Source organism: Glycine soja, chromosome 6, assembly GCF_004193775.1.
Source record: "Glycine soja cultivar W05 chromosome 6, ASM419377v2, whole genome shotgun sequence".
Taxonomy (NCBI): Eukaryota; Viridiplantae; Streptophyta; class Magnoliopsida; order Fabales; family Fabaceae; genus Glycine; species Glycine soja.
Window position 1 is genome coordinate 6,986,385 of NC_041007.1, and position 24,070 is coordinate 7,010,454.

Genomic DNA, 24,070 nt, shown 5'->3' on the forward strand with positions numbered 1-24,070 from the left:
AAAATTTTCGATAAAAATTAATTATCAATTGATAAATATTTTGTACCAATAACATAATTAAAAAAAATATAACATGCAAATATTTTTTACATTAAAATATAACATTTTCTAAACTAACGTGATAAATATTTATATCAAGATAAGGGTGAAAAGTTACATTGTTTTTTTATTCCACTATAAAATATATTTCAATTTAAAAGTCACTGAATTGTTATATTTTTTATGAATATTTTTTTGTTCTTTTTTTTAGAAACTTGAGATTATTTTGACTTTCTATTTTGTAATTTAAACTAAGTTGGGATTATTACTTTAAACAAGTTTTTTTTATATGTTTATTATATATTTTAAACTTTATTTTATAAGTGTCATCTTTTAAACGAAGATTTAATCGTTAGGGGAATTCATATATCGATATACGAAACTATATTCTTACGAACAGCCATCGCTAGCCGTTCCAATCAGTCACGAATCATATATCATTACTTTTTTGTTCTTTGTTTTGTTTGCTTTTTGTTGTGTGTGTGTGTGTGTTTCGCCATAGCAATTTGTAAAAGGACTTATCCGTAAGAACATATTTTCTTCTCTTATCTGGAATTGAAATTATTAGATAGATTTCGCAAACCTTGAATTTAGTGGAAATTTCTAATATCTGAGTTTGTGAGCTGGATACAATTACGACCATGACAACGAGGAAAGGTCATCCTTATCCGCAATGATATTTTTAAAAACACGTTATAATGGCACAGTCAACTCGTGAGAAAAATTTAAATATATATATTATTAATTTAAGAAAAAAATACAGCTGTTCGATCCAACTCATGACAAAACGAATAACCAAAATGAATGGGAAATTCAAAAAGAAAAGGAGAAAGCAAAAACGTTGGATTCTCGTCCCTTGAACGAACGCATTCTTATTGTTGGATTTGTTGAATCACAATACCCTTCCGTATTGTACAATTTTGACTTTGTTCGTGGAATGAGTATATTGGGTAACTCTTGGTATAATGGCAATATGGGATCTTGTAAAATATCAATTTCCAGTTTTTTAGGTAACAAAATATCAATCTCCTCGAGTTAGTATTGTATCCATATAGGTAGTGATAAGGTTATTTGGTGGTAAAAGAAGAAAAAAAAATGGTAGATTCAGTCTTTTCACTAATAAAAAAATTAACAATTAATCATTAATATTTATCGATAAAAAATTGTTTTAGTTTTAAAATTTGGAAATAAATTTTTTTTAGTTATTCAAATAATAAATTGACATTTTCTGATGATTTTTAAGTATTTTATGACATATTTTTTGATAATTTTTAAGTGACTTAAAAATAAAAAATAAACTAACACAGTTAAAAATCATCATAAAATATTAATTTATCATATGAAAGACAAAAAAATATTTTTTTTTCAAAATTTAAGGACAAAAAAATTATTTTTAGATTTCAAGAATTTAAAAAACATACGCCTCAAAATCGGGAATAAAAAGCAAAAAAATTCCATCCTTATATACTATGCACTTAAAATGGCGCTCTCTCTTTTAACGAATCCTTAGTTATGACTTTGTGAATTGTGAATTGTGTTACAGTTTGTTTTCTCTCCTACCACGATCGACCTTGGCTCAGTTGGGTGCACATTTTCGGGCATGTTGTTGTGTTAATTTTGGGAAGCAAGACCAACTATCGGATTATACTAGAAATATGTAAAAAAAATTATGTTCAAAACAGTGGCTTTGGCCATCCAACTTTTTGTTTGATTCATTTCCAACAACTTTACTATTATGATATAATATAATATTTTTATAATTCAATTTATAAACACAGATTTAAAATTTATTTGCTTCTGAATTTTATGTTTATTTATTATGTAAAGAATCAGAAAAATAAATATTACGTAGAAAAGTTTAGCATTATTAATCAGCATAATTGTACACATCGTTTGCGACTATTTTTGCTAAACACGAATTGAATTAAGTAATAAAATGAAGTGGTCATTTGCAAGTTTTTTAAAGTGTTTAACACATTAGGAGGAGTCACGTCTCCTCAGATTGCTGAAGTAACATGTGGAAAATATGTGTATGCAAGTTAAGCCGTTTAAGTGGTATCAACTGCGGCTGTCAAAATAAAAGTGGCATATATCAATTCTGAGAATTTTACAAACATATAGGGGGATATATGCAAATAACATTCTGTTAAAAAAAATATCATTTGACTCGTATTGATAAATAATTTATGAGTATCATTGTTAGTCCTTTTCTTTTTAAAACTTGCGAGATCTCTTGAGATAAAAATAAGTTTGTTCTTCTAAACTTTTATTCATAAAAAGTACGTATTAGAACTGGTTTAATAATAATAACAATAATTGTTTCTTGTAGTATTCATTTAATTTAAGCTATATAGTTAAAGGTATACATCGGAATAGGATTAATCAAAGATAAAGCAACCGAAACTCATATATTTTAGATCCACTAATAAAAAAATATTTAGCTTTAGTTTTTGTAAAGAAAAAATATTATGTTGGCAAAAATGCGACATATATTAACAAAAAAGACCAAAGTATAGATTTTATTTAAAATAATATTTTTTAAAAATTTATTTTAGATCTCTACTCGACTCTCGGTAAATCAAGTTAATTGAAAATAATTAACCTATTTCTAAAATAATAATTCCAGTGTTTATTTAGTCTTTTTCAGGCTTATTTATTTTATGAAAAGAGAAGTATATTATCTCAAAAATAGTTTTAGAAAAATCATCAAAAAATAAAACTAACTTTTTGAAGTCAAACATAAATTTTTTAAAAAATGGGTCAAATATTTTTTTAATTTTCTTACAACATTTTCTTATTAATAATTTTATTTACCAAATGAAGAAAGAGTTGACTGCTTTTAAAAATTTGAATGTACTTAGTTTTTTATTTAATTGTGTAATTATAAAGTAAGTAAAAGAATTAATAAAGGTATTATGAAAATCTAACATTACTAAATAAATAAATAAGTAGTTTTTATTTGCGCATTTTAACGGTAAGCTAAAAAAAAGTTCACTTTAAGCGTTTTTATTTAATCCTAAATTTCAACGACAATGAGACAATGAATAATATGCAGTTGATGACGCAATATGAAACGTGAGACGTCATATGTAAAGCATGATTAATTAGTTTAATCATTTCTTACCTTCAATTTACAAGTTTGTATGAAGTTAAAGTAACCTTGCACAAGGCTAATTATGTGGAATTTATATAAGTATTATATAATATATGAAATTATGTGATACCAACAAAACAATGCGAAATTTTGGCAATTTATAAAGGTAGGCAATGCAGCCATGGTAGATGCGTCACATCTATCGATGAATGTAAGAATGACCTATTTTAGTGTGGAATGAAAACATATAAATGTATGTCATTATGAGTGTTCTCGTAATTTTTCTTTGTCGCAGTATGTTCTTGATCGAATCAACGCTTCGTGTCGTAATTTTCTGTGAGACAAAGTGGATATTGGCAAAAACAAGTCCTTTGTTGTTTGGTGAGTAGTTTGTTCTCCGAAAAAAGAAGGGGATTTAGACCTTTTTAATCTCAAGGACGGAACCTTGCGTTTCTTTTCCGTATCCTGTGGGACTTTCATTGTAAGAAATATTCTCTATAGGTTCGATGGGTTCACCATTACTATTTCAAAGGGGGCGATGTGTGGAATTATAATACTTTTTCATCAGATTCAGTTTTGATAAAGAAAATCATTCAAATAAGGGACTTTATTATCTCCAAAGAGCTAAGTACGGAAGAAGCCAAAAAGAGGATTCAATCTTGGAGCACCAATGAACAATTGTTTGTTGGCAAAGTCTATGAATACATTAGAGGTGTTAAGCCTACTGTTAGTTGGTGTTCTGTTATATGGAACCCAGCAATCTCCCCTAAGATGTCTTCCATTCTGTGGCTTGCTAAAAGGAATCGGCTGCTTACTCTGACAAAATTGCTTTTTTGAACAAGGGTTCCCCTGCCCTTTATGTTCAAATGAGGTTGAGTCAAATGCTCATTTGTTCTTTTCTTGCAGGAAATCTCTCCAAGTTTGGGCTCACATTCGTGATTTGGTTCATTTCCACATGCGTTTCATTTCTTTAGGGCGCATTACTGACTCTTTAATTAGGGACAAATCCACATCAGGTGTTTAAGAAAAATTACATTGTCTAACAAGCTGATTTTTGAAGATTATCAATTTTATGTAATAGAGGTTATTAGCAAGATTAAGTTTTTTATGTATAGACAAGCGCACCTGTTGCATTTGTTTTAACATCTTGATATAGGTCTTCTTGTATTAAGGAGGCTTTTAATTTTCTCTCGCTGCGGGTATGTCCCGTTTATTGTTGTATCATCTTGGATTTAATATAATTTACATTTTCCCCCCCCAAAAAAAACATATAAAGAAAAGTAAAAAAAAAACTATTTACAATTTAAAATAGACCATTGAAAATAAAAATAACAAAAAAATTATGAGAAATACTAAATTTGGACTGAAATATATATATATATATATATATATTATTCACCCTGATTAAAAATAATTTACATCAATGTTGATAATCTTATTTTAAAAAGTAATTCATTTGTTAAAGGATCTTATTCGAAATAAAGTCTTTTCATCCATGTCTGACTTAAATGTTTAAAGTAAATATATTTTGTCACAAGGATAATTAAAATATGTAACTACTTAAAATATTTGAAAATGAAATTATCATTCTTAATAATTTTATCTTATCGGAACATGATTATTTATAATAGATATACATGTATGCCATACCAAAAGAAAAAAGCTTGGAGAACATGAATCAATTGATATAGCATAGTTGTTCCATCTTAATTAATAGAGACAAATTTAAATCCCGATTATCAGAAGAAAATTTTTGTCACTTGTTATAGTTTTATCCTGTTCAATTAGAAAATTTTTTTGTCGTGTTTATATAAAAATGTATACAAGAAAAATGGAAAAAAAAAATTCATGATAGTAACTCAAAGTGAGATTAATGTTGTCACAAAAAATGTATTAAAGAATTAAAATCAGAATAATGAGATTCAAAATGAGAATAGTGAAAAAATACGAAAATTGGTAACATGGCAGATGACCTACTCAAGTGAAGAGATGCGTTGAAGCCGAAAATGGATGGATATGGTGTGGGGGCGTGAGTCGTGTGCGAGAACAGAGATCACGTTCTTTTGTTCTGTTCTGTTTTGGTCAGTGAGAAGTTCTTTAACCATTACTCCAAAAGGCTGTTACATGTGGGGACCAAACACACCACACACCATAACCTGCCTTAGCTCCCAAGTCTTCACACACCACAACCACGTACTAACCAGCCAGCCACGCTCAACCTAACCTAGCTATTACCCAAAGCACTGCGAAAAAAACAATGTTTGTGTAAGTGTTCATTGTTCAGACACTGTCAGCACAGCAGTATAATACAGCTATGCACCCCCTACCCGCTACTATATTCACCCACCACAACCTACCCTCTCTCTACTCCATTAATAAATACTAACAATGGTTTTTTGTTTTTTCCACATAATCAACCCTTTTTAGCTTTGGTTATTAACTTATTATACTTTATAGTTTATACTTATACTACTATCTACTAAAAATTGATATTGGTCCCGTGGCGGAAGAGGGAAGAGAAAACGGGCATTGGATTGGACCACCCCCATACACGTACAAGTCAGTGCGCCACCACCAAACTCTGTAACCTACCACTGCGCTGCCCAATCATCTCTGACTCTGATACTAATTTTTATTTTAAATCTTGACGATTTGTTAATTGTTTATATGATAGAATAATATAATACTACTACAGTCTAGAGTACCTTTTGTTTAAATTCATTCGCTGGCGCTCGTGCAACAAGAGAATCCCATTTTGAAATCCATGAATATAATTTGCGTAATGCGTACGTGCTTTGTTGCCAAGTCAAGACAGAAAAGCTACACTTTACGGTGCCCCACCAATTATTAATCCCATGACTCGTGCCACAGGAACTCATGATTATGTGCCTAATTTCTCACTTACCTCCCTTAAAGCACGCCGGAACTGAATTTCAGCCTGCACGCAGCACCACCACCACTGCGTTACAGCTATCATCCACATTACTCGATTTCAACTTTAAACAAAATTAAATTAAAAATAAGCCCCGAAGTATGCCACAATCCCTGTTCACCCAGTCCCACTACTCAATCTACCACCTTTTATATTATCTACCCGGAATTTATATTGATTAGCACTTAGCTTGGTTTAATTCTTCGACAACACCTGTTGGGTAACGATGTTCTAGCTAAATTTTTGTTGTTTTAAAATGAATTTGATATAAAATTGTCATTTATGTGTAACGATGTTCTATTTTATTAATAGTATCAAAATTTTTACAATCACAATTGCAATACATGAAAGTTATATTCTTTAAATTTAGATAAAATATATTTTTACATCATAAATTAGAATAAAAAAATTGAAGAGACTTTCACTCTTTTTATTTGGTCACTTCGACATTTTTAATATTTTTTTCTTAAAAATATGCATTTCATATATTATTTCTACAACTAGTACAAAATTCCTCTCAACTATCTCAAATTATTTTTATATATATATATTTAATTTAAATAAAATATCTACGTCCCCATCTCGTATTACTCACTATCTTATAAACGGTGCAAACTTCTAAAATTTTTATTAAACCATACAAATTATTAAAATTAACTTTTTAACCAAATTAGCTTCATTTTAAAAATTAAAACATTTAATATTTTAATATGCAATAACAATAAACTAAGACATTGCCGAAAATAAACATCTTAATTTTTAAAATACATAAAAACCATAGAACGCAGTACAATTTAAAAAGGAAAAAAATACAAATACTGTATGAACTTACTTTTGCAGATTAGATTAAACAATCAGTTTCATTTTAATAAATTACCTATTTACTTTATAGACTTTGGCGTTTTCTCTTTTCAAATATAATTGATTACAGAACATTAAGGACTTTAATTAAAACACTTCAATTCTAAACAACTTGGCAAAGAATTAAAAATCGACTTAATTTGTACTACTTCATTAATACTAATTGGTTGTCAGTTTTTAATACAGAAAGTAATATGTGCACTGTACAAAAAAATGCAATATGTTGGGAGACTAGCGTTTACAGCTTAAATAACCCAAAACAATGAAAGATACAGAAAATAATATAAACACGAATGTGCAGCAGCAGAGTTCTGCTAAAAAAAAAATTCAAAACAAAAAAGCTTTTTCTTGATTCCCCACAACTGATGAAAAAAGAAGAGAGAAAATCAATGAAAAGCCACACGTGAATAGACAGCGCGCACTGCAATACTCTCTCCTTCCCCTGTACAGCCTGTAAATTGTTTGTTAGTAGTAAAATGCTTCTCACTCAAAATGAACAACCCCATTAAACAAAAATATTAGAAAAAACGACAAAGAAAAACGGCGGAATCAGCCAATCAAATCCAGCTGCTGGCACAGTTCCTTCCTCAGCCGTTGCGAGAAAAGCCTGCACGCATCCACGCTCAGATCAACGGCAGCCGCTAAAGCCACAAACGCCGCCGCATCCTCCGTGCAATTCACGTGCGGCACGCTCACCTCCACTGTAGGCTTGCTGCACCTCCCCTCACCCTCCACGCTCGCCGACATTACAAAACCTCTATACATACAATAAGGCCAGAGGCCGTATCCATAATCTCCACTACTCCTCGGGCTGCACGCCGGCGACGTCGCGCTCCCCGGCGTCGCACGGCCATTAGATCCACCGTTTCCGCTAACGTTACCGTTACGACAACTCAAATCGATGACGAACTTTCCACCTTTGTTATTGCTCAGCGTGGATTCCGCAAGCACTATGCCGGCGGCGCTCATACCGCCGTTGGTGTCCGGAATGAGTTCGAAACGGTAGCCGAGGCCGTCGGAGCCGCCGCGTTCGCGCCACGCCTCGAGCCTCCCCCAGGGCTTCCACGTGCCGTCGCTAGGACGAAGAATGAGCCACGAGCCGGGGTTGGAGCAGCTCACCCGGTCCGAACCGGGCGAAGCGACGAAAGGCGTGACCATGGAAGCTGCGGCCACCGGTGAACCGGAAAGATCGTGAACCGTTATGGACCATCCTTTGCGCTCCTTCCCCGGCCTCTCGCGCTCGCTTCCGAACGAACTCAACCAGCTTCTAGAACCTCCTGGTTCCGATTGTAACGATCTGAACGAAACAGAATAACCACATCGTTAACACGCGGAACACATCACACCACACCACACTCACACGTAACCTAAACGGTTATACTCTTGGAAATCCAAATCCCTAAAATTGACTCCTAATTTCCTAAACTATACCACTCCTAAAACTAATTAACCAATCAAATTATGTTTAATTCAGAAGCAATCACATTCAAATTTCTATCAAGATAGATGATATAATACATTCAATTCAACTTTGACTTTTCAATTTTCCTTGTCTAAAGAGAGTAAGGTACCTAAAATAGTAGCAACTGGTGTAATTTATAAATAGAATCTAATTCTAGGTTTAAAAAATGGTGTGAAATGCAAAGCAAAAAACCAATAAGAATAACAATGGTGTGAAAGATGAAGAGTGGTAACCTGGAACGGTGATTCCGGTCGCCATTGTTTCTGAAACTGAACTTGCAGGTAAAAACAGGTTGTGAAATGTTGCCTTGGATCTGGAAAACTTGAGGACTGCATTCAGGTTCGCCGTCGAACTGGAAGACAAATCTAGGATCGGGTTCGGCTTTTACATTCAAATGAAACTGCGCGGAGGAGCCTTTGGCATCTTTTCCTATCCTAATCCAACCATTGTGGAACACTGTGGTCTTGGCTACCGTTCCGGTGAGATCCAAGGGCACGGAAACTCGGCCGAGGAGTCTCCCGGAGCTGACGCCGCAGGTGGTGCCTCTCCGGCCGGTGTAGATCGAGATTTTGAGGCAGAGCTTCCCGGCGAAGATGGATTTTCCGGCGAGCTTGTCGATATCGGACTTGCTGAGGTGGAACGTGGCGGCAATAGGATGCACCTGCGAGTCGGGGAAGTGGCTTTCCGGAGGAATGAAAGGAACGACGGCGGATTGAAGAGGAAAATTCTTGAGCTTGATTTTGCAGAAACAAGGAGAAGAAGAAGGATGAACAACGGAGAGCGCGGGTTTAGAAGCAACGGGAATTTTGAGGGCGAGGTTGCCGACTGTGAGCCTCACGAAAGGGCAAGGATCCATGGCGGGAGAAGAAATGAAGGTTCGTGAGGGAGAAAAAAAAGAGAGGGTAATGTTAATGGTAGTGCATGAGGGGCAAAGGAGGTTGGATTAGTAAGAGTAAGAGTGTGTGTTGTAGATGGAGGATGTTTTAGGGTAATAACGGAAAAAGGAGTATGTGTGAGTGTGTTGGTTGAAGAAGAGGGAGGTAACATAAAGGGAGAAGAAAACAGGGGAGAGGGTGGGTTACAGCTGGGTACAGGGTGTCGTGACTCTAGTGGCTGGGGAACCCAAGTTGGCGGTATCTATTGCTCTCTTCTTCGTTGCACTTTGCTGGGCTCCACTCTTTTCTGATGTCAGCATGCACATACCTCCTGTTACTGTTACCAGTCACTGCCCATTGGATTTTAAGTTTTTGGACAAAAACTCTGATTTAAAAAAAGAGAATTTCATTAAAAATATTAACCTACGTATATTAATATTAACAAAGTCAATAAATATTCTTTATAAGTAACACGGATATCCCAAAAATTAAATTCCTCAATTGCCCTTAGTTATCACTAATCCTGTTGTTGTTGGCTTGTTGCCTACTACGTAGGGGCAAGGGTAGGGGTCAGGCAGTTTGAGGCGCACCTGCCACACCACACGTGGAGTTGCTCTACGTTATGGCTGCAGCAGTGCACGTTATTAAAGAATCCAATATCGCAACCTCCTTCTTTCTATTTTTCTTTTCAGTGATAAAAAAAATAGCTTTTATAATTTTCTAAAAATAAGGTACACAGTATAAGTTTATAATTAATTACAGTTAATACTATTAATTTAAGATTTAAACATTTCATTGAGCCTCAGCGATGAAATCTTTTTAAAAAATGTTAAATTATTGATGTCATGATAATATCAACATGTGTCACATCATCCATGTAATATTAGTGATAATACCATGTCATTAATATTATGTCCATGGACTAAACACGAGAAAAAATTAGTATAATAACGAAAAACAAAAAAGTAAAAAAATAACATATTTGCAAGAAAAAATATATCATATATAAGTTTAATTAAAATAATATAAAATTAATAATCACATGTTTTCCTAAACTTTTTTCATTGTTAATTTTTTTATTATACATTTTCAAAATTATAAGATCACTCACACATTACTTAAAATACTCTAGACTATATGACTCAACATATACATTATTGTTTTCCTTTCAAACAATGTATACCATAGAAGAAGAAAAAAATACACACTTTAGGCATTATCTACATAAGTGGGAACACACACATATTGATAACAACTCCATGAAATTCTTTAAATATGTCTTGTGTAAGGTTTAATTTTTTATTTTTTTTAGGATAGGATGAGAGTTGCACATGATTTCAGATATTAATTGGATGATATACTAGGTGTAGGTGTTAGATTGTTTTGTGTTAGTTGGGTTTTGAGGCCTTAGAGTGTAATGGAACATGGCATTGAGAGCATCTAGAGTCACTGCTTTGTGAGGCAGTGACAAATGTGTCCCATGTTGAAAAAGTAGGGACCTCAATAGTAGGTTTCAGTGGAATGCGAAGAAGTGTGAAAGAGGTAAACGTCATAGTTAGGGGCACAAGGGACCTAAGGTTTTGGTCTCGTGTAGCATCATACTCAGAAGGCAAACCATAAAGGGCCGAAGTCATAAAGAAAGTGTTGTGGTTCTCTAATTCTTTGTTAGCCTTAGCAGAAATGGAAGAAGCAGGCTAAATGAGCTCATTATAATCATGTAAGGATGCATGGACGCGGCCTAGATAAGCCAACGTATGAATATCAAAAAAGCATTGGAGCAAGAAGACTCATCAGGTCTTAAACATACTCTATATAGACATTAGTAGTGTCATTTGTGTGAAAAGCACGAGCCTCACTCCAAAGCGATTCGCAGGTGTCATGAGATTGAAAAATTAGATTAAAGGTGAAGAGTGGACTTCATAATACTGCGGTATGAGATTTGACGTGGACTTCATATATTGCAATGGTATTAATCAACACATATATTACATTAAGATTATGTTGGACATATTTTATTTAGTTTTTAGTTTTTTATTAATTAAAAAATTTATTTGATTATTCGATAAATATTTTTTAAATAATTTTTAACGTTTTTTAAACAATTAGAATTTTTTAAAACGCTAACTTTTAACTTTTATATTTTTTTCAATTTTATCTTATATATATTTATTTATTTTTTTATTATCTTTTTAAATAAATCATAATTTCATGTTATTTTATACTTTTTAAAAGCTAATTTTATCCAATATTTTTAATTTAATAAATTAATTTTTTAGTTTTCAACTCTGAACTAGATTTTCAGTCCAATTAACTTTAAGCTAATTTTGTTCAACATAATGGTAGTAGATTGAGTACAGAACATTAAATTATTAAAATTACACACATCTTTTGATAAGTAAAACTGGTCCGTGTTGCCGAAGACAATAAACTTAAAACATTGAAACGTTATTTGCGTCATATAAAATATATTAACTAATCTGTACAGTCTAATGTTTTCTAATTACTATCGAAGAGGCAAAGTAGCATGGCAATTGAGAAGAGTAAAAGAAAGGTCTACATGTATATTAATTTTTGCTGGACGAAATAGCTCATAGGTCGGATTTTGAATTTGAGTGGTAACAAAGGGGCGTCTTCGTGTTTTTGTCGCCATGTTCCGTAATTGAGTGGATATTGTTTGCGCCCCTTTTAAACATTGTTTGTTGATAACAGCTAATGAATTAACGGACAAGGTAAATTAATGTTTCTTTAACTATCTAGGCACGAATATATAAAGTACCGAAAGCATATGAATGATGGCATGATACTATCTACTAAGTTAGTTTTCTAGTAAATTTTAGGGATTCTAAGTTAAAAAAATACCTACAATCCTCTCCTTCGAGAACACAAAGCGGCCATTCGAGAACCATCTCCTAAATGGACCAGAAAGGCAGACTTATATTGCAATGGTATTAGTCAACAGTAAACACATAAAGTTATCGAATAGACATCACATCACGGATGAGTTTTTTTAATGGTTTGTTAGGATTCTTTTTTCAACTTTGTTTCTCTCTTAACCAACTTGAAATTCAAAAAAGAAAACACCTTTTTCTTGTGCATGTAATGTAATTTTTCATTTTATGTTAGTTTTGTTTGGCTGAGATTTTTTTTTCTCCGTCACAGCAAATGGAAGAATTGATTTAGATCAATTAGGTCTCCGCTAGCAATTAAATGGTTGGCATCATAATTAATTTTCCATCATACAGCTTATGGAATCACGCAAGGGTTTTATTGTTCTAAAAGAAAAAATGCTTCTTTGTTGATTTGTTTTAGTTTTATTTTATGTTATCATCAGACGATAGATAAACTGTGTTTGCAGCCGAGCGTAGTTTATTAGAAGGCGAAGCCCAAAGAGGAGAGGCCCAAAAAAAAAGATAGTAGGTGAATAAGAAAGGAAATGATTTGGGCCTTGGAGAGAAGGGTAAATGGGGAAATATGAAAAGATAAGGAGAGGGATAAAGCGGTAAGGGATGAGTGTTTGAGATAGAGCGAAAGAGATGTCGTTGGTTTCAAGCATGTTCGGGTGTGGAGTGGTGATGGCGGCGTCGCAAGCAATGGGAATTGGAAGGAGAAGCGATGGTGGATTGACGATAGTGTGTTCGTCTAGGCCGCAGAAGAAAGCGACGGCGCATCACATGAAGACTCGGCCTCGGAAGACGCAGGCATGGGATAGAAACCGCAAGCCCACCGTCTACGATCCACTCCCTCCTCTTCCTCCTGATTGGACCCTCGTTATTCCCGCTGACGCTTCTTCTGCTCCCGTTACGCCTCCGCCTCCAACTCCCTCTGCCTAGTCACTCTCTCGGTACTCTCTCTCGTTTTCATGTAGTCTTATCTTTAATTCCAGCAGCTTTTCTTTCATGTTTTCATCTCAAATCAAACCTTCATCATTTGTTTTGGATCAATAAATGTTTCTGAATTCTCTCTCTTTCGTACGGTTCGCATGCGTTAGCCAATCAAGTAATTATTTAGCATACTACTAATTGACTCAAGTATATCAATTTTTAAATTGGAACCAAGGACTCTTCTAGCATGTACTTACACATTTTATCAACCTTTTGCAACTAACTTTACCTTTATTTTTCTGAATTTTGGTAGAGAAATGTTCTTCCTACACTAGTTTTCTTATAACATTTTTCACACATTTCTCCTTTTTTTTTTTCTTTCTCTGCTTATATATTTCGTGCGTTGATAAATACAAGAGATAAAGAGAATGGGAAGTGTAAGAATGATAAGCGATAGATATAGGTAATAGAAATAAAGATAAAAAAATTAAATTAATCATTCGCTCTCTATAATTTCTCAATTTTCTCAATTTTCATGGTCAGTGATTGTTTTAATCTTATAATTTATATTTTAATTTTTTTTTATAATTTTGAAAATGTTTTTTTAATTTTTATAATTTGTATTTTATTATAAAAATTAAAAAAAATACTTTTAAATTAATTTTTCATGTAAATTATAGAGTCTAAAAAAATCACTTTCAAAATCATAAAACTAGCAAATGAGTAATTTAACTTAAAAAAACAGATAACTACTAATGAGATGTTTAGGTGAAATGATAGAAAATGGATAATTTTTTTAATTACCAAATGAGAATAAAACTTAAAAGTTGTGTTATGATTTATTTTATTAAAGTCATAAAAAAATTACGAAATTTAATTTTTATTTTTTTACAAGGGAGTTTTTTTTTTCAACCCTACTTCCATGTATGTTACTCAAAATATAACGATAGCATAATTGCAAATGAAAATATTAGGATGATTCAAATAAATAATCATCTTCATTACCTGATACAATATTTTAGAACATCATTTTTATATTATAGATTCTAGTTTTACATAATATCACAGGTCGTGCAGTGGAACGCGAGTTAACCTGACGTGATTTATTACCATTGGGCCTTTGGTAAATAAATTGTGAACATATTTCATTGAAAAGCCTACGAACTTACGCAAGCAACTGCCGAAACCTTCAAACTATCGTCTGAGATTTTTTTACGCTTAATTCCAAAAAGAGTTTATCTTTTTTTTTTTATTTCACTAAATCGGTCTTTTTAATTTTTAATTCACCACCAAAGTCTTTCTATTATTCAAAATTCACTTACTCAGGAAAAATGGAACACTATCGAAGTCTCCCTATTATTCAAAATTCACTATCTTAATATTCAGAAAAAAAATTGAACGGTTGATCATTATTAACTTATTTTATGTGTCTCATGTTCTTGTTGCTCAGTTTGAATTCATGTTGTTAATTTTGAAAATTAGGGATTTTGGGTGGATGAAATTTACATATTGGGGTTGGGGTAATTGTTTGTGAGATAATTGTTAGTTATCTAAATACTGATGAGGGTAAACTAGAAATAACATAAATAATTAATCACTTTAATTATCAATAATAATATTTTTTAAACACATAAATATCTTTATCTCTTAAATGATCAATTATATGTGAACATATGACATGCAACCTTTTAAGCTAACAATCAATGTTTAATTTTTTCTCTAGACTCAAATAGTGAATTTTAAAAAATAGGAAAACTTCGATAGTGAATTAAAAAATATGATGATCGATTTAGGGAAATGAAAAAAAATAGAAAGACACTTTTTGCAATTGAGCCATTTTTTTAATTAAGAGACAATTTCTTTTAGATATACAATGACAACAGTGAAAAATGAACCTTAAATTTTCATGCATCTATTATCTTAAACCCTTATCATATGTAATATCTAATAACATCATTTAAAACTTACTACCTCTAGTCCTGTAGTCCTATATATATAAAGAACATGAAATAAATCATCAAAATCAAGAAAAATGGTGATTACATTTAATATTATCATAAATTTAAATTTTATTCCAAAAGTATCTTAAGTTTAAATATTATAAATGATAATCTCATTTAATGTTAATATTCATAGTTCAACGAATGAATGTCTAATAAATAGAATTAATAATGAATTAAGAATATAAAAGAAATTTAATCCTTGATAAGTTTGAAAATTAGTCTTATATCTTATAATTAGGACATAAAAAAACAATTTGTTGATTATATATAAGATTGATGGTAGTATTAAACAAATGACCATTCTTTTAAGTAAATTAAACGAAAAACACATTAAATTTGGTATAGATACCAGACCTAACACAAATATACTAGCATACACATTTGAAAAACGATAAGTTTTTTTTTTTTTAAAAGAAAAGCATAAAATACAATATAGACATAATGTAAAACTAGAATCTTTAATATAGTGTTAGGGATGGCAATGAAGGGGGTTGGGATTTGTTTTGACCCTATCTCGGAATCAATGCATGAAGGGGGATAAAATTTGATATTAATGGAATTTTAAAAAACGCAACTCAGCACAGCTCTCTTTTTTCATTTGATTTCTAAAATTTGTTAGTCCAGTTTAGAAAGGAAAGTACGCTTATAAATCATATCCTCTAAAGTCTAAAGTATACCCCATATTTAGAAAAACCAATTATCTTTTGTCAGTCTAAATTATACATATATTCTTTACAAGAGAATATTTTTTTCAACATAAAAAACATTCACAGTATGATTAAGTAGGGGTGTATAAAAAATAGTTTTTGCAAGCTGATTTAGAAATTAGTTAAAAAATCTAACTGATTTCAAAAAATTGATTCTTAATTGAATTAGTTTTAAACTAGTTATAAGAATTGAACCAATTTCAAACTAGTTTTTGAATTATTTTTTTAAATAAAAAAGATTTAAATGATGTAGAAATAATTTAATTAACTAAAATGGTTTCATAAAATAGTGTATTTATTTTTTCTTGTACAGAAAAAAAACCAATTCAATTTAGGCTCGATTATTGTCCGATTCAATCTGAGTAGATTTTTTTGCACATCCCTATGGTTGAGACGCCTTCGTCACGATGGGAACTTGAGCACGATGAGATGGACGAAGTGAAGATGAAGCAAGGTTTGCGAGAGAGGGAGAAGAAGAAGCAATGTTTGTGATTGTCTTAGTAACTGCCTAAAAGAATTAGTTCGTGATACAGTTTAAGTACTAACTGTATTACACTTTATTTGTCTTATATACTAGTAGGTAGTAACATTCACTGAAAGAGAACAAACGAAAATTAACATTCATAAAGAGAAAACTAGAAAGACGTGACGGTTCATTTTCCCTTATCATAAAAAAAAACCCTAGAAAGACGTTTCATTTTCCCATATCATAAAAAAACCTAGAAAGACGGTTCAATTTCTCTTTATTATAACTACATCTAACTAAAAAAAACAATTAAGACACAACGCACGGAGTGTTTATTTTTCAAGTGTTAATAATAAATATGTAGGACTTAAATACAGTTTTAATGTGAATTATGAAAAGTCCACCTATTTTGATGGAATCCTAAATTCATAGATTTCAAATATTCTAATTTTTTATTTAAATTCCTAAAATTTTAAATGTGCTTAAATTCTATCAAAATTTAGATTCCCTTTTAAAATTATCTTATATATCCAAATGCAGGTTTTTATTTGTATTGGTGTAGACGGTAGAGTATTACCGTATATACGGTAAAGTATCCTCTATAATCCCGTATATACAACTTTTTTTTTAAACTTCGTGTCTACAACTTTGTTGATGGCTAAATTACAACATTTAGGGTGAGTTTGGATGGTGTAATTTATGGAAGTATTGTATTTCAAGAGGATAATTAAAATACATTAGCATACAATGGTTTGTTTGGATTCTGAATATTCAAAATTTTACAAATGACGGGATTTTACAGAGAATTTCTTTTAAAACTGAAAAAAAGAAATTTAAATTAAGAATTATAAATTCCGTGCCTCTGTATCTAGTATCTAAATCAATTAATTTATTACAGACTCTTCCTCAAATCCATTTGGAATTTTTACTTCATCATTTACCATGGACGGAGGCCCTTCTTCCTCAGCCATCGGCGCAAGTCGTGTACTCTGCCTCCGTCGCCATAAAATAAACACCGCTCCTTAATGACATTGGGGATGAGAACTTTGTTTGATCCAATGGCATGTGACAGAGTGAGTCACGTAGCACGTAGCATGTGACTTGAGTTATCACCGTTGCCTCCATGAGCCAAAAGGATTTGCAAGGTTGATGACAGTGAGATATGCATACTTAGCTTGTCATTTTTGCTTGAATTTCTCTATTAATTATTCTATCCAAACAAATAATTTTAAGGATGAGGAAATTTAATTATTTTCTGTATAAAAAAAATTTAGAAATTAAGGGAATTCAATTGATGCATAATAAAAAATTCTTAGAATTTTAAATTCTTTGAAATTCTCAATTTCCTCATCCAAACACAATAAGCTTAGGGAGACCTTTTATGTTTTTACCAAAAATGTTAGCATTGCCAGCGTATTGCCTATCACTAGTCATATATTATCTTAGTTCAAACAAAGATAACATGTACGCATATCAAATCAGCAATGCTATTTGATGTAAATGACTTTTCATAAATAGTGTTTAGAATTACATCTTAACCAACTAAAAAAAAAAGTGTCACCGACAAATATAGCTGTCTTTTTCAAATTGATGAAATTATAAACACAAAGGAAAATCGTAAAAAGTTAGAAACTAAAAAAATAGTGATGAATTTAAATAAAAGTATTTTATTGAAAAGACAAAACTTATAAGAAATTTATCTAGTATGACAATATTTTTGGGTACCATTGCTTTTTTCAGTTAAAATTTTGGGTATCATTGCTACAAAACCGCACCTGACAAGAGTAAAACAGGATAAAATATCATTCGAAAAAATGTAATGGAGAGAATTACACTTTTATGCATTATATAATATCATTTTCATACCGTTCAAAACATATTCTGATTATTCCATTAGTTAAACATTAAAAAATTAATACCACACATAATGTTTATACAATTACCTTCGTTTTTTCCCCATATATTTATACTTCTTTATAAAATTAAGACTAAAACAACTTTTTATTATCTCACTTTGGACATTTCCCTTGAGCTTCTATAATTTCTACCATATACTTACAGCGGAAAGGAAAATTTCTATAGACATGAGCGAGCGCTTAATTGGCTCCTTATAATTAATACGCAAGAGCAAGGGGTTCCTTAGTTGTTCGACATATTCCCTGATGAGAGAACATTATAACAAAATTATAGAAACACGAAATAAATTTCAAGACAAAAAAGATGTACTTTGACGAAAATTTGCTTTAGATTCCTAGTGTCAAGAATTTATGCCTTATATACAGCAAAGAACGGGTCAGTACATTTGAAATCCGTCAACTTATCCAACACGGTCATATTAACATCCACTGCGGTGCGAAGACAAATCCTTCAAATTGCAGACTTGACCCCTTCGTTCATCAAGCTACCAGCTTATAGAACTTCAGAGGATTTGCAACAGCATTTGTTACCTTGGAAGGACAGCCGAAAGTTCCCGCACAATAAAATACTAGCAGTTGTTCTGTACAGGTCGAAGTTCCTGAAACACAAGTCTTGATAGTTTTCCATGGCACTTCCATCACACAGCATAACTGAAAAAGTTATTATCACTAATGCTTTCTAAGATACTTTCCTACAGCCATAGTTTTGAGCTTCAAACTGAGAGGCAAGGGGGCTTACGTCATGTGGGGGACATAAATAAAAGGGCTGGAAACAGTTATTTTAGCCTATTTTTTCTTGTACTTCCCCTGCCCCAAGCTCAACAGGAAGTCTGTAAATATATGTTCATATTCTGGCATTTTGCCATATCCTGCAATTAAAACCAACACAGGAGTTTTAAACGAAAGTCATACGAAAGTAAATGAACTCTTAATAGTTAATGCTCTTAATATCAATTTCAAAAGGCAACTGTTAATACTCTCACGAAATTGAAGACTATACATTTTGTGTACAAGTAAAAGAAAGACATGTAAATGCCAGATAGGAAGGTGAGATAATTATATATGAACTCTTAAGCAGAATATCAAAGGAAATGTTCATAAAGGATCTCTTTTTGACATATACTCTTCTCAACTCAACACATCTTTTATAACTATATGAAATCTCATTTGGGCAATAGCAATACCAAATAGCCTGGACATACTCTATATTAGTGGGGTATGGGATTTCGTGGGAATAAAGACTATCAAAAAGAGTGTCAAAAAATTGTGTTGCTATCAGCTCTCAAAGAAAAAAGTAAACAAGATCTAAAATATATCCTCTTACCAGGGAAGTAGTTTATGTCAATGACGTAAAAGTGATTTCTTGTTCCATACTCACGGATAATATCCAGGTTGAATAGACGAAGACCCTAGAAATAAGAAAAATGACAAATGAGCATAATTATAGTCCTTGTATCAATAACATGAAACCTTCAACCAAAGAATGAGCAAGTTACCAATCGCCATCGAAGTTCCTTAGCCAGTTTCTCTAGTAAAGGTCTTGGAGGAAGCTCTGCAAGGAGAAAAATGATGAAGAAAATGAGGAGACAAAATAGAGTGAAGTTGGAAAGGACTGATCAAACTGCAGAAGCATATATTTAGCTCTAAATGCCTGAACCCATACTGCAAACCCTTTCTATATACATCCAAAAGTGAATGTACTAACAACCTAATCAGTTGAGCTTAGATTTCCAATAGTCAAAAGGTTGGATCACCACCCTAACCCATATTATAGCCAGGACAAAAATTGAATTATACAGTCAAACAGATTGTGAAATAGCAATTTGTTTAAAATAGATCAACATAAAACGATAGTATGAGAATTATGACAATAAACTAAAAGTGTTTTTGAATTAATAAGAGTGTAAGATTATCAACCCAGGAGAACCAACCAGGAACTAGTCTTTCATATGTTTGTGAATGGCTGGGCCAAGACCAGCTTTCTAAGGAGGCTTTTTTCCCCTTCTTGAGGGGGGACAATGTGAAAACCTGTTTAAGTTTGGAAAAGGTAAAGGTCTATAGAAAGCTTTTAGTCAAGAATACATGATAACTTACCAGCAACAGTAGGATCCAAATCAGCATCATCTGCAGAAGCTGCAGCACAAGAAACCCTTGGAAAACGATATATCCCAGCATCTTTCGAGAGTTCCCACTTGCTTACATCAGGTAATGAAAACCGCCTAACGACCTTTATAGCATCACCAACTATATAAACCTTGAAAAGAACACCTCCTACGCCAAAAATAAAGTAGCACTTGTTATTCACTTTACCATGATGGGCTTCTAGACATCGAAGAGTATAAAAAAATAAAATAAAATAAACAGCAATTGCTTACCATGGTTAACAAACTCCTGAAGAACAAGAGGAGGTTCAAGATTTTGAAGGGAAAAATGCTCATAAGCAAGGGATAATTCATGGGACTTTGCACTTCCATCGGCAACTAGTGGCTTTGCAACTAAAATGATTTTGAAGTCGCAAACATAAGAAGGAAAGTACAAATTAAGCATTAAAAAATTAAGTAATCTGATCAGACACAAAATAAGATGGGATTACCATGCCTATTTTTCATAAGTTCTAATGACTTTGCCTCAAAAATACAACCCTCGTAACAATAAATGTCCATGCGTCCATGCTCTGAGAAATCGCATAACTGCAGCATCTAAAAGTAGTTGAAAAACCAACATATACATACCAAGGGGTAAAGTCAAGCCAGCTTTGTTGACCAACTCTGGGATGGCTAATGCGTCTCTCTTAATAACTAATTGCCGAGGAACACCAACGATGCCTGCATGGATAATTAATAAGATAAAAGTCATTAGCTATTAATAACTCAACATGGTTGAACATACGGCATCATTGAGTAGTAACTTATAAGTTATAATGAAGGTGGAGAGCGAAAAACTTACCATAGGAATCAGAAAGGTTCATATCCGCAACAGCCTGAAGCATGTACTGACGGTTGCGTAAATGTTGTATGGCATCTGGAGGATCCAGAACAGTAACTTCTGGATGTGATAGCCTATAATCCTAAAATATATCCAGGAGTTAAAAACTAAGAAAATGAGGTCACCAGTTCTCTGGATATTTATAAAATAACTACAAAGAATAAGCTGCGAATAAATAGCCAAACAGGAGCAAATTCAAAATTCCTTTTCTCCTAAAGAATAACACACTGCAATAAATCTCCAAGTCATAGAACATAGAGGGCATCTTGATTCCACTCTCATTTGTAGAAACATGAAATTTTAATATATAATCGTGAAATAGTGACTTCAACAAATTACTTAGAAGACTTTACAGGATGAATTTATAACTTTTAATTTGACAAAGATATCAGGGAAATGGGTCCCCATCTATATTGTAAATAGGAAAGTACCAATTCATACAAGTCCCACAACTACTCTGCAAACTATGGGATGAATTTTCAGCATTGATGATATTTGTACCAAAATAGAAAGCATATCATCCAGCTTTGAGTAAAAATGATAAAAGACCTATTTGCAACAAATCAGTAAAGCTAAAATGATAATGCAAAACTCTTGCATCTGTCAGCTAATAGAAGAGTTTTCTATATTGCATGTATAATCTCAAAATTCCAACATAAAAGACAAAGATCAAAATACATAATCATTTAATTAGTAATGAGAGCATAGCATGTAAAGAAACTATTATTACAGCTCAGGTAATTATCATGGAAGATTGTAGTTTCTTTCAGTCAGATTCAGGACTTGCTATAAACTCATATAGTTGTGGACTTGTAGACACAATATTTTTTAGGGTAAGGCAGATATTGTCAGAATATCTGTGTTTACAATACAATTAAGGAGTATTATCATGCCCTAGGCAGCATTATTGTCAATGAAATGCATGAGATCTAGTCACCACAATTCATGTTCACTGATCAGAAAAGTTAGAGTAGTAACTTGCAAAGTCAGGCCACTATAATTCCTATATCCCGTTAACAAGTACAGCAAACACTACAGCATAAAGGATTGGAATATAAGGAGTTAAGAAAAGAACTGATAAGTGAAAAGTCATACTTTCTCTCTTAACCAGCCAGAATTCTATCCTAGTATCCTTGCAGCCAGGAGAAATGAACCTACTTAAACGAAATCAAAAGGAAAAATCTTTTGAAAAGATTTGCCTTATAAACCTGACAAAATCAGCTAGATGGCCATGAAAGTAGTACCATCCTCACTTGCAGGAACCTTGAGGCCTCGACCTCAACTACTGGTTAATGAGAGATAGGAACAATCACTCTACAAATTATGCCAGACAGCAAGTTAAAAAAGCTAGTCGCTGACCAGCCTTTCCAATGTTTTCTTTTTTCATCCCAGTTAGCATCAAAAGCATAGACACAGCACAAGCATATAATTATTGTGATTGGATTGATCAACACACTAAAAACACATGCCGAAAAAGGGGTGGGTGGGTGGGTGGACCAACCTCAAGAACCTGGCGCCACTCTTTGCCTGATAACTGCATTTTCCAAGAAACAAAATGGAATAATCAGTAACAGTTAAACAGAACAAGTATCATTAGAGCATGTGACATGGAACTACAAACAGTTAACACAATATATTGAATGTTTTATGAGTTAACCAGTGGGTAACAAACAGTACAGAAGTAATGAGAGAGAGAGAGAACGAGGAAATTCAGGGCATAGGAAATTATAACCTTATGCAAGACAATATCAAAAGGACCTTGATCTGAAAGAGGCCTATTATGGTCAATAGCCACGAATAGTATTCCCTTGTTCCTGCACGCAAATTCGTACACATTGAAATCAGTAACAAACCGAGTACTGGAACACGGTCACAGTTACAAGTAAAAACAACAACACAACATCATTGAACCATAAAATCAGGGACGAAACTAGAAAACAAAGCAGGTCACAAGTACGAACAATCCATCTATTCAGAATTTGTGAGGCTCTTAAACAAATCATCGTTTACATCGACAAAACTTTTATGTTTTTCAGAAAGCACGGACTCCTATAATTCCCGTAAAAAACAAAAAAAAATGGTAAAAATATCTTTCCATTCTCAACAAAGATTCTCTGAGGATCACATATATTTTCTTTCGCTTTCTCGCCAGCCTAATGAAAACGACGCGTTTTGGACGAACCTCATTAATTGAAAATTGAAAACAACCACACATGAAAAATTCTCTCGTCCAAATTAAAACGATTTTCAGTGAATTATTTATTTATTTTCTTTGAAAAAGAAATTAAAAATCGGAACAAGATATGATGAATTTAATTAGCGGTTTTTGGTTTGCGATTAATGAAAGGAATGTTTCGGTTAATAATTTACCTAGCTAAACCTTCAAGCTTAGGCTGCAAAAAGCTCTTAATCTTTTTAGTAGTAAGAGCGTAACCAACCACAACCACTCTCTTGGGCGAAGAAAACCCCGCATTCACCACGGGACACCAATGATTTTGGGCCACGGTTACGTCATTCTCTATCACCACTTCCTCTTTCTCACAAACGTCGTCGTTTTTACACGCTACCTCCTCCCTCAACCTCATACTCTCTCTCTTTCTCTCGCCTCACCGAAAACCTATCCTAACCTAACCCTACCGAGCCTTAATTTGAAGAGAAAGGGACACGAAGGAGGCGAAATAGGTGAGTTAAGAGAAGGGGAAATTGGAAACGAAAAAGGGAGAAATGCTTGGCTGAGAAAGAAAGAGAGATATGAAATTTGCAAGAGAGAAAGGAAAATCGAAGGTAACGGAACACTGAGGGTGAAATGAATATGAAAAGAAGAGGGACCGCAAAGGGGGTATATATAGAGAGAGGGGAAAGAGGGATTATGTGATGCTGAGCTGTAGATAGTGTTGAATTGAAATTTT

At 32.8% G+C, this 24,070-nt stretch overlaps 3 protein-coding genes and 1 long non-coding RNA gene across 7 annotated transcripts; 2 read left to right on the top strand and 2 right to left on the bottom strand.

Moving 5' to 3' along the window:
- Nucleotides 1-7,056: 7,056 nt before the first annotated feature.
- On the bottom strand, nucleotides 7,057-9,492 carry LOC114415189. The gene is made up of 2 exons (XM_028379779.1): nucleotides 8,622-9,492; nucleotides 7,057-8,223 (listed from the first exon to the last, which is right to left on the bottom strand). The coding sequence occupies exons 1-2, from the start codon at nucleotides 9,242-9,244 to the stop codon at nucleotides 7,476-7,478; spliced, it is 1,371 nt and encodes a 456-aa protein (XP_028235580.1). The 5' UTR covers nucleotides 9,245-9,492; the 3' UTR covers nucleotides 7,057-7,475.
- Nucleotides 9,493-12,731: 3,239 nt separating this feature from the next.
- Nucleotides 12,732-13,230, top strand: LOC114415190 (50S ribosomal protein 6, chloroplastic). Its single transcript, XM_028379780.1, has one exon. It carries the CDS (start codon nucleotides 12,797-12,799, stop codon nucleotides 13,091-13,093), a length of 297 nt encoding a protein of 98 aa, XP_028235581.1. The 5' UTR covers nucleotides 12,732-12,796; the 3' UTR covers nucleotides 13,094-13,230.
- A 3,569-nt stretch (nucleotides 13,231-16,799) lies between these two features.
- LOC114415192 lies at nucleotides 16,800-17,686 on the top strand. The gene is made up of 2 exons (XR_003667332.1): nucleotides 16,800-16,847; nucleotides 17,159-17,686. It is a non-coding gene; the product is annotated as an uncharacterized LOC114415192 (long non-coding RNA).
- Nucleotides 17,687-18,315: 629 nt separating this feature from the next.
- Nucleotides 18,316-23,983, bottom strand: LOC114415191 (inositol-tetrakisphosphate 1-kinase 3-like). Of its 4 annotated transcripts, XM_028379782.1 has the most exons (11): nucleotides 23,532-23,982; nucleotides 22,894-22,975; nucleotides 22,663-22,695; nucleotides 21,123-21,243; nucleotides 20,909-21,001; nucleotides 20,552-20,671; nucleotides 20,271-20,447; nucleotides 19,673-19,728; nucleotides 19,501-19,585; nucleotides 18,916-19,045; nucleotides 18,316-18,827 (listed from the first exon to the last, which is right to left on the bottom strand). In XM_028379782.1, the coding sequence occupies exons 1-10, from the start codon at nucleotides 23,744-23,746 to the stop codon at nucleotides 18,963-18,965; spliced, it is 1,065 nt and encodes a 354-aa protein (XP_028235583.1). In that variant the 5' UTR covers nucleotides 23,747-23,982; the 3' UTR covers nucleotides 18,316-18,827; nucleotides 18,916-18,962. The 4 variants fall into 4 exon arrangements, 3 of the variants coding, with proteins under 3 accessions (XP_028235583.1, XP_028235582.1, XP_028235584.1); XM_028379781.1 differs by having other exon boundaries at nucleotides 18,316-19,045; XR_003667330.1 differs by lacking the exons at nucleotides 18,316-18,827; nucleotides 18,916-19,045 and adding an exon at nucleotides 20,108-20,204 and having other exon boundaries at nucleotides 19,540-19,585; nucleotides 23,532-23,983.
- Between the last annotated feature and the right edge of the window lie 87 nt (nucleotides 23,984-24,070).